Below are 15,890 nucleotides of genomic sequence, written 5' to 3' on the forward strand. Positions count from 1 at the left end.
AAAGTGTGAATGTATGTCCTCAGTCATGGAATAATCATACAGACAGCTCAAACGACTAGCTTTGTTCTTAAAATAAATGTTGCAACTTAAAGAAAGAGAAGTAATGAGTCTAAATCTACCTTAATTCTTCTAAGATAAGTGAGCCAAGAATGTGAGATCAAAGGCACTGGCTCCATCAGACAGAATACAGCTCATCCCCAGCTCCATCACTTAGTAAATGTGAAACTTAGTAAATGTGAAACTTTGCGAAAGCTACTTAGCTTTTCTGAGAATCAGTTTCTTCAGCTGTCCAATGGGACCGGTAACAGTATGTACTTAGTAGGATTACTGCAAGAGCTAAAGGGAATCATTCTTACACATGCCTTGCACAAAATAAGTGCTCATGAAATGTGAACTTTCATTATATTCAAGTTATACACAAAATAAATGACTTAGTAGGACAAGCATTCCACTCCTACAAGTTATCCTTTATTGGTGCCTCTTTATCTTAATACTGTGTTGTCCTATCCCCAAAGAACAAGGAAAATCTCTTTCAGGAATAGAATTATAGAAACATCAAAGATAAATTTCCAATAATTAATAAGGAATCAACAACTAAAAACTGCAAATATAGGGTATTAACTAATTTCAAAAATATTTTCCAGGCAAAACATTCTTTGATGTAAATCATGCCAAAGTTTTATTAGGTTACTCTCCCAAGGCAATAGAAATAAAAACAAAAATAAACAAATGGGACCCAATCAAACTTACAAGCTTTTGCACAGCAAAGGTAATCATAAACAAAGTGAAAAGACAACCTACAGAATGTGGAATGGGAGACAATATTTGCAAACAATGCAACTGACAACGGCTTAATTTCCAAAATATACTAATGGCTCATACAACTCAACAACAAAAAAGCAAACAACCCAATCAAAAACATGGGCAGAAGGCCTACACATTTCTCCAAAGAAGACATACAGGCAGCAAATAGGCACATGAAAATATGCTCAACACCACTAATTATTACAGAAATGAATATCAAAACTACAATGAGTTACCACCTCACACCGGTCAGAATGGCCACCATTAAAAAGTCTACAAATAACAAATACTGGAGAGGGTGTGGAGAAAAGGGAACCCACCTACACTGTTGGTGGGAATGTAAATTGGTGCAGCTACTATGGAAAACAGTATGGAGGTTCCTCAAAAACCTAAAAATATAGAGTTGCCATATGATCCAAAAATCCCACTCCTGGGCATATACCCAGATAAAACTATAATTTGAGAAGATACATGCACCCCTATGTTCGTAGCAGCACTATTTACAATAGCCAAGACATGGACACGACCTACATGTCCATCAACAGAAGAATGGATAAAGAAGATATGGTATATATATACAATAGAATATTACTCAGCCATCAAAAAGAATGAAATAATGCCATTTGTAGCAACATGGATGGACCTAGAGATTATCATACTAAGCGAAGTAAGTCAGAAAGAGAAAAACAAATACCATATGGTCACTTATATGTGGAATCTAAAATACGATACGAATCAACATATCTGTGAAACAAAAACAGATTCACAGATATAGAGAACAGACCTGTGGTTGCCAAGGGGGAGGGGGACAGGGGAGGGATGGATTGGGAGTATGGGATTAGAAGAGGCAAACTGTTACATATAGGATGCATAAACAACAAGGTTCTACCATATAGCATAGGGAACAATATTCAATATCCTGTGACAAACCATAATGGAAAAGAATATGAAAAAAATATATATATGTATAACTGAGTCACTTTTCTGTACAGAAGAAATTAACACAACATTGTAAATCAACTACACTTCAATAAAATTTAAAAAAAATTTTCCATTTTCATACAAAGATTTTCCACAATCTTTCCATAAATTGTCAGTATCACCACTGAGATCAAAGTATCCTAATTCTTTCCTTCCCAACATTTGGAGCCATATAATATGTTCCTCATCCTCATTTTCTTTTTTAGCTTTTTAGGCAGAAAGGTAAGTCTAAAATATCCAACGTTATCTTCTGAGATTATTAAGTTGAACCACGCTACCTGAAGAATATTTTGCCGTACTCCTGTTATGTTTCCATTTTTTTTTGGAAAAAAAAAAAAAAAGAGGAAAAAGGCAAGTGCTTTAGACTTTAAAAAAAATGTTTTTTTTTTTTTTTGTTTTTTGGGTCAGCTTTGGAAGAAGAACATGGCAAAAGAACACCTCATTTGGGGAAAATAGCACAAGGCAAAAACAGATCATCACTAACGGAAGCTAAATCACACAGTGGAGTTAAGCTACTAAGATATATTGATTCTGCAAGGGTAAAAATGGATTAGAACCAACAGATTATAATGAGCATCATTTTGGTACCAAAGAAGCCCCTTTAACAATGGGCATGCATTCGAATCCTAGTGTGATCATTACAGGATCATTTTCCTTGTTCCTGTTCCCAGGATAAAGGCCTTAAAGGAAGCACTGGCATTTTAAATTGTTCAGTTTCACTTGCTGAAATTTTTTTTTTTTCTTTCTTAGGCAAAATTATTTTCCCACGTTACGAGAAGAATGCTTTGGAGAGCAGCACTGTGAAAGTGCAGAGAACAAAAGTGATGGCAGGCAGCCCTGGAGGATTAGGCCATTGACAAGGGAAAAGAAATTACCTGTGGGCATTTGCTCCAAGGTCCCCACTCAGACATGACACATTCACTGGGACACAGAAGAGAGCAGGACTGGGTTTCTGAGGGAATTTCATCCTGCTTGCAAAGGCTGTTATCCACTGCTCCCCCTTCACCATCGGCAGCATTCACGCATCTGCAAAGCAACATCACAAGATAGCTTGATCGCTTAAAACTGTGGGGAGTAAATTTAAAATAGCTATGATGTATCATAATTACTTACCCCTCAGAGATAAACATAAAATAAGAGCAGCCGAGAAACCAGGAAAAAAAATCCTCTCTCAGCCAGTCCAGCTTTATTGAGTGATAACTCAGGGCAGAGCCCTTTATTCGGCAAAGCAGAAGACAAGGGACAATTGTCATCTTTGAAGAACTCTCCATCTAAACAGAACTATCTACAATAGGTCCCAGGTCCCAGGTCCCAGTACAGAGAGAACTCAGGTCCCAGTACAGAGAACTATCTACAATAGGTCCCAGGTCCCAGTACAGAGAGAATTTTTTTTTTTTTGTAACAAATCTTGAAGACTCTCCTCTGAATAAATCTATCACTTTGTAGTAACTAGACCTTTCACAGTTCCCATGACTCTCCTAGACCTTTCCTAGACTTCTCTCTCAGAGCATCTAAGCTTCCCTAGTTTTTGCTTAGTACAATTAAGGTCATGGCAAAGTAATACAAAAAATAATTGAACATATTTTTCTTTCAGGTATCTTCTGCATTTCAGTAAGGAATTTTTGTATCATAAACCAAAGGGCAATTAGCAAGCATTTTCAGGCAGCAATTGAGCACATGCTATAGATGCACATATTATAACTGCTCTGAGATAAGTGCTGATGAAGATGAGATAAATGATCATGCTATTGATTCAATCAAACTAAAACCAAAGTGTTATACTACTATATACCCGCCAGAATGGCTTAAATCAAAAACATGGAAAATATCAAGGGCTGGCAAGAATGTGGAGCAATTGTAGCTCTTCTCACTCTGCTGGTTGGAGCATAAATGCTTTGGCAAACTAGTTGGCAGTATCTACTGAAACTAAACACATATATACTATGTAACCCAACAATTTCACTTCTATTTATATACACAAGAGAAATGTGTACAAATGTGGACCACCGCCCCCCAAAAAACAACCTGCCTGAAAATGTTCATAGCACCACTATTTATAATCAACCAAACTAGAATCAACAGTAGAATATCTACAATATTTATTCAGCCACAGTAAAATAGAGAAATATACTGTGATAAACTCACTGAATTAAATGCCATAAAGTAATGAGAATTCATAAACTACTGTTGCATGAAAGAGCACGAATGGCGCTCACAACCATAATGTTGAACAAAAGAAGCTGGACACAAAAGAGTATAGTCTGCATGGTTCCATTCATAGAAAGTTAAGAAATAGGCAGTACTCATCTATGGTGTCAGAAGACAGAATAGCAGTTACGCTTGGTGAACTGGTTGATACATAGGGGCTTAGGTAGTCCTGGTAATACTTTGTGTCTTGGCCTCTGGGTTGGTTACACAGGTGAGTTTACGTTGTGAAAATTCATGGAGCTGCGCCCTATGCTGTGGGCACTTCTCTGCATTTATATTATATCCCAATTAGAAGTTCGTACTTAAATAACTTTCTCAAAAATGTTTAATAAAGACTTGCTATATATAAGCCTCTTTTGCTAGGTGTTGGGATACAAAGATATTTATTAATAATGATTCATTTCATGAATATTTTGAGCGGCTTACTCTGCACCATGCCCTTACTTGGGTGCTGGGGTACAGAACTGAAAAAAAAAAAAAAAAAAAAAGGGACAAGATCCCTTCTTCTTCCAGTGATAATGATCAAAGTAAAGGTGAAAATGACAATGATGATGAGATAAATGGTGCCATTTACTGATCTGGTAATTTCTGACACAAAGCCACAGACAAGGAATAAGCATTTTAAGAGGGCTGAGCTGGAGAACTTTTGGTGCTCCCCAAATCATGCTATGCTGGAATGAATTATCCTATACATTTGGAGTTTCTTTTATACAAACAATATTTTTTTTTTGATTCAGGAAAACTGCAAAGTAGTCTATCAGCTGGTGCAAAATAAAATAAACTTTATGAGGTGCTAAGTAATAAAACTTTAGATATTGTATAAAGCAGGTTAACAGAGAATGGTAAAAGGAGAGAAAATGTTAAGTCGTGCCTTCTAATATAGGGAGGCAAGGTACAGAATCACCTACGGACTTTAATTTCTCTTGTGGTAACAGTCAATAGTGGAAGGAGGGACCACGAAATGGCTTTAATGTCTTTCCCTGGGCAAACTTAAAAGCTGAAAATTGCTTTCCTTCTTGCCTGCACACTCTCAGCTGATGTTCTTTTATGATTTCACTAAAAAAGAAGAGGTAATACTTCTGGTCAATGGTGTCCAGTTGAACATATGCATTAGTCTTTGTTCACTCCCAATAAGCCACAAAGACAATAGTAAAGGAATTTGTTACAAAAAGACTAAAAAAACAAAACAAAACAAAACAAAACAAAGGAGGGAGGGTAAGGCAGTATCCTACAAGGACAAAGAACATGGGAGAGGAGAAAGGCAACAATGGAAAATAGATGGGCTAGTGGTAACTGACTTAGCACACCAAGAAAGCTGATTCCTAAGCCTTCAAGGGAAAAGAAAGAAAGTAACTCCATTTACACATCAGAACACATGGAAAATTCAGGAATTTGTGGCATCAAGTACCTTTGGAAATGTGAGTGAAGGTGAGGTAGAAAAACTGGGAGGATTTATTGAAAGTGTGTTTAAGAAGTACCTAAGCTCTCAAATCCCAATTCCCCAATTCACAGAGCTAGGGGATGGCCCCAGCCCTGCCCCTGCAGGTAATTGAAGGTTTATTATCTGGAGAGGGTCACAAAACAGGTCTTTGGATTAGAGAACACACGGCCCCATTAAGGATGGGAACATCATATTGAAAACAGGGTTTAAGGAGAAGTTAACATTTTGAAAAAAATGACTAATACCTTAGTGACTTAATGCACATTTATTATTTTTCAGTTTTGTAGTATAGAAATCCAACATGAAACTCACTAGGCTAACGTCAGTGCTCTGGCAGAGCTGCATTCCTTTCTGGAGGCTCTAGAGGAGAATCGTCTCCCTACCTCTTTCATGTTCTAGAAGCCACCCACATGCCTTGGGGCCATGGCCCCTTTCTCTGTTTTCAAAGTCAGCAGCCTTGTATCTCTCTGTGTCTTGCTTCTTTAGTCACATTTTCTGTTTTTCCTTTCCCATCTCCTCATCCACTTTTAAGGACGCTGGTGAATAAAATGTTCCCATCCAGAGGATCCAGGACAATCTTTCCATCTCAAGATCTTTAACTTAATCACATCTGTGAAGAAGCTTTTGCTATTTCAGGTAACATATTTACAGATTTCAGGGGTTAGAATGTGGATATCTTTGGGAGCCATCATTCTGTCCACCACATCAGCCTGTTTTCATTGGGTTTCCCAAATACTGGTTGCTAGGATTATCTATTTCACATGTGATTTAAGAAGAGAGTCTTCTAGGGGTCCTGACAAGCACAAGAGTAAAGACTGAAATTGAAGGTGTTCCCAAATGAAAATGCCCCTGTAGTTACATACCCTGCACCATCAATTTCCTTGCCATATCTCCCTTTGATCATCACCTTCATTTCCACTCAGGCTCGTTACAAAACTGCTTTAAAACATGTCTATATTTGCTATCTCCACGCCCTCTCTCCTCTTCCTCCATTATTACCTCTTGGACTTACTTTAATCACACTTTTATTATCATTCCAGAGAAAACTCATATCAAGATCATCAACAGACTCCCCTTTGCCGAACTCAATAGCCAATTCTTATCTTAGTAACCTTCTCAGAACCATTTGAAACAATTGATTACTCTTTCTTTTCTGAAAAACTCTCGTCTTCCCATTTTCTTGGTTTTCCTTCTAGTTGACTGGCTCTTTCCCAGTCTCATTTGTAAGATCTTTCCCTTTGCTCTAATCTACGAATATCTGCATTCCCCAGGGTGCAATTTCTTTCTTTCTTATCAATATATATCAGACTTATAGCTGACGCCTAATTTATACCCCCATTACTCTCTGAACTCCAATCTGTCACTCCAAGCCTTCTCAGTTGGAAAGCTAATATCTCAAATTTATTGTGTTCAAAAGCTAGCTTTTGATTTTCTCTCTCAAATTTGCTTCTAATATTTCTCATCTCAGCAAATGGCGCCACCATTCTCGTGATTGCTCAGGCCCTAAAACCTAGCAATCATCTTTGATACTTCTCTTTCTTCCACATTCTATAATCACTTTATAAGCAAATCCTGTCATCTGTACCTTCCAGGTGTAGTCCAAATGTGACCACCTCACCACCTTCACTATTACAAAGCCCGTCTAACCATCAGCCTCTCTCACTTGGAATTCTGGGATGTCATTCAAACCTTCATCCCTGCTGCTGCTTACACACCCCAAAATTCCTTCTCTATACTCCATCTAGCAAGGTCCTTTTCAAACGTAAATAAGAGCATGTCATTCACTCTGTCTCAAACCTCCCATAGCTTCATGATGCTGTTAGAAAAATATACTTTAACCTTATTATAGAAGACTATACAATTTGAGTACTGGCACCAGCCATATGGGGAGTGGTGTAATCCATCTTGTTATAACAAGCCAAGGAGGTTCCTACTTTGGAACTCCTTCCCCTTGGAATTCTCTTAATAGAGATCTTTACATTCATTCAAGTCTCTCACATTTTTCAGGTCTCTGCTTAAATATTTTGCTGACCAGCCTCTCCAAAATAGTAGCCTCCATCACACCAATCCAATTTTATTTTTCTTCTTGGCATTTCATAGCAAAGACATGCCATTATATAGTATTTTATGCATTTATTTTTTTTCTCTGCTGCTCTAAGTTCTTTGAGGACAGTAACTTGTTTTGTTCACTTTTGTATCCCCAGTGCCTAGAACAGTGCCTGATACATAGAAGGCAAATATTCATAAATATTTTTTGAATTCATAAATGATTGCTGTCATGTATGAACCATGAAGATGTCCTCTAGTTTGGAGGTTTCGCGAAAGATAAACGGATAAACTGTTTCATTCATTATAACACCACTTTATTAAGGCCAATAATGGTTTGGAATGCAAGATGTCTGGAAAACCTGCTTCACATATATATAAAGTATGTAACACAGTGAGTTTGCATTAGTTAGCGAGGGCTGCCATAACAAAATATCACAGACTGGGTGGCTTAAGTAACATACATGTAAGGCTTGAGGCTGAAAGTCTTAGATCAAGGTGTTGGCAGGGTTGGTTTCTTCTGAGGGCTCTCTCCTTGGACTTGTAGATAACCACCTTCTACCTGTATTTTCACACGGTTTTTTCCTCTGTGTGTGTCTATGTCCTAATCTCCTCTTCTTGTAAGGACATCAGTCAGATTGGATTAGAGCCTGCCCCAATGATCTCATTTAACATTAATTACCTCTTTAAAGACCCTGTCTCCAAATACAGCCACATTTTGAGGTTCTGCGGGTTAGGACTTCAATACATAGATTTGGGGTGGTGGGTGACACACAATTCAGCCCATAACACATATCTAGTAGTTGTGTTATTTTTATTATGTCAGGCTTCATCCATTTGAGCTGAGAGGTATGGCTTAAAGGCCCTCTTGTTCAAGTGTGTTTTTCCTCAATCAACCTGCCACAATTCTGCCACTAGCAATTTATTCTCTTAAAGTTTTCCTTCTCTCCTGAGGCTTTGCTTTAATACTGCTAAGAGGCCGGGCTGGGATGAGAGTGAGAAGTGCCACAGCTCATTTACACATATTACTTGAGAAGCTAGCCTGGTCAATCATTTCTCAAAGCCATGAGAAAATAGGACGTAAGAGACAGATTTCGAAGAAAAAGAGGTAGACGCCCAAGTTTGTGGCAGCCTGAGCAAGTAGCCCCCAGGGGAACAGGCAGTGAACAAAGGGAAGGAAAGACAATTTGTCTATTAGCCCTTTGCCTGGCTTGGTGATCAGGAGCACCTCTATAATTGTGCTAGCAGCTATTTCTTCCAACACGCTTACCAGTGATTTTGCAACACTGGGACTAGGTAAGTCTCAGAATTGGTGGGTATTGAATTACTGAATCAAGTAAGTTCACTGGTGTTGAATAACAATAAACACATAGAAGTAAGCTCTGCCTCGGCAACTGACTTCATAGATAACTTGATAGGGAGTTACCTACTTTGGGCACCGCGTGTCCACTTGAAACGGGGCTTCCTAAATCTAGCAAAACGATGCACTATGCTCATGCAACTGAATAGTTGACCACACTGGGTTTTCTTCTTGATTTCACATACTAAGTCATTGTTTATGATTAATATTTTGGCTTTTGCTTATTCATTCTCTAACACTTATTGCTCTTCTCCTCAGTTGGTAATAAAATTATCCTTCTGTCTTCCCCAATCGTTTCTAAAAATAGACTTTTTCGATGAACTCAGGCCAGCTGTTTCCTTTGCACCACTGCTATATTTACCAAACAAAAATGTTAAACAAACTCCCTCAGTAAATAACTGAGCATTCACTACATTCTTTCAGAGCTGTGTTCTTTTTATGTTAAAATATATCACTACTGTTCATAGGTATTCTCACATTAGTTTCCAAGGCTAATAGTGGAAATTATTAAAGGCCTTAAATTGACCTTTCAAGGTACTGACATCCAAAATTAAGATAATGCCCATCAATTATACTAACACAGAGCAAAAGAGAGACATGGCATCACAGTCAGAATCACCTAATTTGTTAGCAGTGATGGCCACGTATCCCTGCAGGGATGCGGGCCTGCTCCAGGCAGTTGGTTTTTCCACTGCACTGATATCACTTGCAGGAAATGTTAAGGATTGTGGCTGCAGTGCAGACGGAACCCCACAATGCACACGGCAGCTCAAGGCACATGTACTTCCAGGGACACTTAAAGATGACCAAAAGCCAGAGGATATTGTGTGAAAATCAGAGCGTACTTGGATAAGCAACACTGTTGTGTTTATAAAAATATGTAAACTCCACTGCCACACTTCCCCAGTGTCTCCATTTCCACACACCTGATTTTCCTAGATTGCATTCCTCCTCCACAGCGCAGGGACCTCAGCTCATTGTGGATTTTGCATGGAGACCAGTGTTCTACAACCCAGGAATACTGATTGCACTCACTGTAACACGGGACTGCCTCGTGTACCTGTCAAGAACAGGAAAGGAAAAGAAAATGATGTGGCAATATCCAAGTTACGGAAAAATAGCCTATCTTTTAGTAAAGTCGGCTGAACAGAACCCAAGAACTATACTCTGGCCCCAATAGCCAAATTGTGTCCCCGAAAAGCAAGATATATTTGGCTTCTCTGAAATTACTGACTTACCTAAAGAAACATACAGGAGAAATCAACTAGAATATGATGGCATGCCTTTGCAGAAGAGAACAAAGGACAGTCGTTACCTACCACCAAGAACAGGAATTCCGTTACCTTTTCATTTCCTCAAAGAGCTCACACAGCATCTATTAAGATGGTCCAGCTCTCAGTTATATGGTATACTGTATTCTCAGATGTACTTTACAATGTCAATTGACACAAACAGAGGTAAGGCAAATTTACTCTTGAATATAAGGTTCTTAGAATGCAAAAGGAAAGTGGTATTATTTGCACCAGGAATTTCTTTTTATGTCCCCAAATGATCAATGCTAATAGGCAAATCATTTAGCCTTCTGGGCATTGTGGCTTTATATGAATTTAGCGATGTGTAGGATGTTTTCAGAGCACAGCTAAAACACACAGACACACACATACACAAGACAAACACACACATGTTAGAGGCTGTGCATGATTACTGACTGTGAATAAATATAGATTTATAGTAGAAACAATAAATACAGTCCATGAATTCTTAGGTTACTTCCCATGCATTTATTTGTGATGATTTTCTCCTGAAAGTTTATACCATTGGGTGGTCAATTGAGTTTGCCTCTTCAAGACTGAATTTAAAAGGCATTACTCCTCAGTAGTGAACACAGCGTTCTCCCTTGGTAAGAAAAAAAATTGTTGTGTCATATGATATGTTACTCTAGATCGCAAAGATGGCTCTAGTGTAGCATGCTGATGAGCAGTGATTCAACCTATTACCAAAATAGTTAATTAGTGCTTTTCCTTTTAAGCAAGAACTTAAGCTCCATGCTTTTCCTCCCCTTGCCTTTCCAGTTCCATAAAGTTGTAAATGATGACTAGGCTGTGCTATCCAAACAGAACCATTACTTGCAAGTTTCCACTAAATGCAAGGGAAAGCACTACGTAATGGGATAACCAGAAAACAAGATTGCAGCACTGTCAGCTTGTGAGATGGAAATCAGATGAGAAAAGGTTATTGGCGAGACTACATCTTAGGAATCACAAATAATGTCAGAAATTATTTTTAACTGTGGGGTTCGATTTGGCTCTCTCATGTAGAGCATACAACAGCAAGCGAAACCACAAAGTGCAAAATATGTGAGGGCAAAATGAAAGGAGATAGGAAAATAGAAGTGGAAATGGGTGTGAGGAAAGGAAGGAATTAAGTAATAAAAGAATCACATTTCATGCTGTGAATGCTGACAAGAATGGAATGAAAGGGTCAGAAGCAGTGCCTACATTAGAATAAGGAAGTAATAACTTGGAAAGGAAAAAAGTCTGCCCCCTAAAACTCACAGAGGTAAGAGAAAAAAATCTATAAAAATGAAAAGATGTGACCCAAATCTAAGAGACACCAGGGAACTAAGCTGATGACAGTTGAGGGTTTAGCTGACCCAGCTTCACCGTGGAAATTAAGCTTTCACTGAATTTACAGGTTTGTTCTATAAACTCTTCAATATGTATCAGACAATTTAAAGAAAGCTTTTTGGCTTTCTTATGAGATATAAGAAAGTCTGCTAAAGCACTTTGCACAAATGGGGGAGATGAAGAAATTAATTAGAAAAGTAATTTTTCCCACAGCTCATGCATGAATCTGGGAGCAAATGGATAGGATAGACTCTGAGATGTATCTATTTTCCTAAAGCTCTCAATACTAAGCAGAGCTTACACTTTCACCCTCCCTCCCGTATCAAGCCCCAAGGTCAGATGGAAAATGAAAAACTGTTTAGTTGCATGTACCTTTGATATACACATTTGGACACCCGGTCATGTATTGGTTTCCTGTTTTTATTCTCTATGCTCCAGTGATCTACATCTGTAGCAGAGTCGCTAACCTCATCGCCAAGCTATTGGAAGGCAGGGAGCAGGTCTGTGTAGGGAGATGTTGACCCACCTTCTTGAATAATGGTGTAAAAACGGGACCTCTTGAAGAAGATTCTCCATCACATGGATTTACCTGATTTTTTCCCCAATGTGTCTGCCATTTTAATATTGCTTATACTGTCACTTCTGGCTGACAAATCCCTACCTTCATTCAAAGTCCAAGTGAGCCCCACCACTTCCACAAGGCCTTTCCTATGACTCCAGCTGGCATGTCTTTGGTACTCAGTGAGAGTTTCAATTTTAAGCAGATCTGTAGCCAGGTTATAATGTCAGGTGCCATGTGCAAGTCTGGGCCAGTGGTGGCAACTAGGGCCACACTGTGTGGAGCTTGGGGAGCAAACACATTCAATGAAGTCATCACCTTGACTCCTCTCTATGTGTCTCCTATTCTCTCATCTACTTGAGCTTTTTTTCTAACTTTAGTCCTAATGTCTCCTTTGTACTGTAAATCATACTGAAAGAATATGCCAAGAGGAACACAATTTGAACCCTCTACTCATAAATACGCTTCTGGTTTTAACCAAAGTCAGACCCGGACTATCAGTGTCTGTTTATATGACTACCTGAACAAAACTTGTGAGTCTTAGGAAGGCAGGGACCATGCTTCTATGATGTCTGCACTTTGTAAAACATTCGGAGGAGGGGGTAATGCACCATCAGTATTTGTTGAATTGAAACTAATTTTTGAAGGGGCACAGATTGCTAAATGACCCTCACTTACTTTTCTAGAGAGAACAGGCTCATAAATGGAATGTATAAGGGGTGTTTTACAAAGCTCAAAGGACAATAAGAGGGAACAAAAATGAAATCCTTTTCTTTCCATTATGGGGCTTTGCTGAAGAATAGCCATCATTACATTAGCAAAAGGTGCTGCCTGATGATTTTTCTTATGGGAAAGAAAGGCTGTCCCTAAAGAATTGTGAGAGTTGTGTGTTTAGAGACCTTGTTCATTAGGCAAGGAATCTTACCTAGAGGATCAAAAACACCCACAAGAGGCAAAAAGGCAGCAGGCCTTCAAGAACAAAAATTTACTACCCAGATGCCCAATTTCTTCTCATGTCAGTCCTTTATGTTCTGGCTATTTCATAGTGCTGTTCGGTTGGTGCTTATTACAGTTTCATAATGGAAATGTGCTAAAGCATGGACTTTATCAGGGAATCATGTGGAAATGTTCTGAAGGAGAGAAATGAGCCATGGGAAAGTTAAATGAAAATCATTTCTAAATGGCACAAACTAGGAAGAAAATAACAGGGTTTAACAGGGCCACCGATGCTAAGAAATGCCACTGAAAAATCTAAATCCTCTGAGAGAAGTAACATTTCATTCTCCTGGTAATGAGTCCTATTTATTACTTCTTTATTGGGGAATTGTGTTTTTTAAAAGATGTTTTTAACATCTTTATTGGAGTATAATTGCTTTACAATGGTGTGTTAGTTTCTGCTTTATAACAAAGTGAATCAGCTATACATATACATATCTATCCCCATATCTCCTCCCTCTTGCGTCTCCCTCCCACCTGTCTAGGTGGTCACAAAGCACTGAGCTGATCTCCTTGTGCTATGCGGCTGCTTCCCACTAGCTATCTATTTATCTATTTTACACTTGGTAGTATATATAAGTCCATGCCACTCTCTCACTTCGTCCCATCTTACCCTTCCCCCTCCCCTCAATGTCCTCAAGTCCATTCTCTACATCTGCGTCTTTATTCCTGTCTTGCTCCTAGGTTCTTCAGAACTATTTTTTTTTAGATTCCATATATATGTGTTAGCATATGGTATTTGTTTTTCTCTTTCTGACTTACTTCACTCTGTATGACAGACTCTAGGTCCATCCACCTCACTACAAATAACTCAATTTCCTTTCTTTTTATGGCTGAGTAATATTCCATTGTATATATGTGCCACATCTTCTTTATCCATTCATCTGTCGATGGACACTTAGGTTGCTTCCATGTCCTGGCTATTGTAAATAGAGCTGCAATGAACATTGTGGTACATGACTCTTTCTGAATTATGGTTTTCTTAGGGTATATGCCCAGTAGTGGGATCGCTGGGTCGTATGGTAGTTCTATTTTTCGTTTTTTAAGAAACCTCCATACTGTTCTCCATAGTGGCTGCATCAATTTACATTCACCAACAGAGCAAGAGGGTTCCCTTTTCTCCATACCCTTTCCAGCATTTATTGTTCATAGATTTTTTGATGATGGCCATTCTGACTGGTGTGAGGTGATACCGCATCGTAGTTTTGATTTGCAAAAGCTTTTAAGTTTCATTAGGTCCCATTTGTTTATTATTGTTCTTATTTTCATTTCTCTAGGAGGTGGGTCAAAAAGGATCTTGCTGTGATTTATGTCATAGAGTGTTCTACCTATGTTTTCCTCTAAGAGTTTCATAATGTCTGGCTTTACATTTAGTTCTTTAATCCATTTTGAGTTTATTTTTGTGTATGGTGTTAGGGAGTGTTCTAATTTCATTCTTCATGCCTGTGCCCATGGCAGACATTACTAGTCACATATACTGTTCTTTTTCAGCATGTTTTCCTACACTAAAGGCCAGGCAGCCACTACCAATGGATTGCAGTACGTGTGTGCAATCCTGATCGATGTATATTAGAGAGAGTGGGCAGCTGGACCAGCAAGACATCCCTATGACACCAGATGGGGGAAGGGGTATATTGCTACAGACCCAAGGAAATAAAATTTTATAACATCAACTTAGGTTTCCACACCTTCCAAGAGAAATTAAGGAAACACTCCCATTTACCATTGCAACAAAAACAATAAAATACCTAGGAATAAATCTACCTAAGGAGACAAAAGACCTGTATGCAGAAAACTATAAGACACTGATGAAAGAAATTAAAGATGATACAAACAGATGGAGAGATATACCATGTTCTTGGATTGGAAGAAACAACATTGTGAAAATGACTATACTACCCAAAGCAATCTACAGATTCAATGCAATCCCTATCAAACTACCAATGGCATTCTTCACAGAAATAGAACAAAAAATTTTACAATTTGTATGGAAACACAAAAGACCCCGAATAGCCAAAGCAATCTTGAGAAAGAAAAATAGAGCTGGAGGAATCAGGCTCCCTGACTTCAGATTATACTACAAAGCTCCAGTAATCAAGACAGTATGGTACTGGCACAAAGACAGAAATATAGATCGATGGAACAGGATAGAAAGCCCAGAGATAAACCCATGCACATATGGTCACCTTATTTTTGATAAAGGAGGGAATTGTGTTTTTATAATTTTGTAGTTCCAGAGTCATATCATAAACTCATTCATTTAGTCAGTCTTTTAATATTTATTTAATAAGCCTTTGCTCACTGTAAGTGATCAATTTAATTAAGGACTGTTTTCTGAAATTACTCTCCACCTATGGACTGACTGGTATAAACTTGGAAGCAGGGTCTCATTGGGGTTCAGCAGGTATCATTATTGTACATCAGAGTCTTAGGGTTCAAGGGCTCAAATAAAGCAAATAATCCAACAACAACCACAATTAAAAAAAAAAAAAAAAAGAAAGAAAGGAGAAGTCATGGCCTCCAATTTTCTATAGAATAAATTTTTGCTCCAGTGAAGCTGCCAGTCAAGACCCAGATAGAAAACTTCAGGCTTGAGACCTCCATGCTGGGCACTGTGCTACTTGGAACTTGAACATGAGTTCAAAGGTCCAATTGGGACTAGAGATTCCTGCAAGTCAGAGCCAGGGTCTGTCCCATTGGAATGTGAGAGGAAAGGGTCTCTAGGAGTGGTAAGATCCATAAAGCACTACAGGCTTCCTTCTCCCACAAAAGGTTGTGAGTTCTCAGCCAAAACTGCACAAATTTGCCTCTGATTAGGTCTACGATTCTCATCCCTTAATTCAAAGAACTTCCCTGCTAGTCCTTTTC

At 38.6% G+C, this 15,890-nt stretch overlaps 1 protein-coding gene across 1 annotated transcript in view; it reads right to left on the reverse strand.

Annotated features, from left to right (window-relative positions):
- THSD7B (thrombospondin type 1 domain containing 7B) overlaps positions 1 to 15,890 on the reverse strand; it is a 786,243-nt gene that overhangs the window by 90,499 nt on the left and 679,854 nt on the right. The window contains exons 15-16 of the mRNA XM_068543998.1: positions 9,767 to 9,900; positions 2,661 to 2,811 (exon numbers count right to left, since the gene is read on the reverse strand). Coding sequence (XP_068400099.1) covers positions 2,661 to 2,811; positions 9,767 to 9,900 — 285 coding nt within the window. The remainder of the gene's footprint in view (positions 1 to 2,660; positions 2,812 to 9,766; positions 9,901 to 15,890) is intronic.

The sequence above is a fragment of the Eschrichtius robustus genome, chromosome 5 (genome assembly GCF_028021215.1).
Source record: "Eschrichtius robustus isolate mEscRob2 chromosome 5, mEscRob2.pri, whole genome shotgun sequence".
In the NCBI taxonomy this organism is placed as follows: domain Eukaryota; kingdom Metazoa; phylum Chordata; class Mammalia; order Artiodactyla; family Eschrichtiidae; genus Eschrichtius; species Eschrichtius robustus.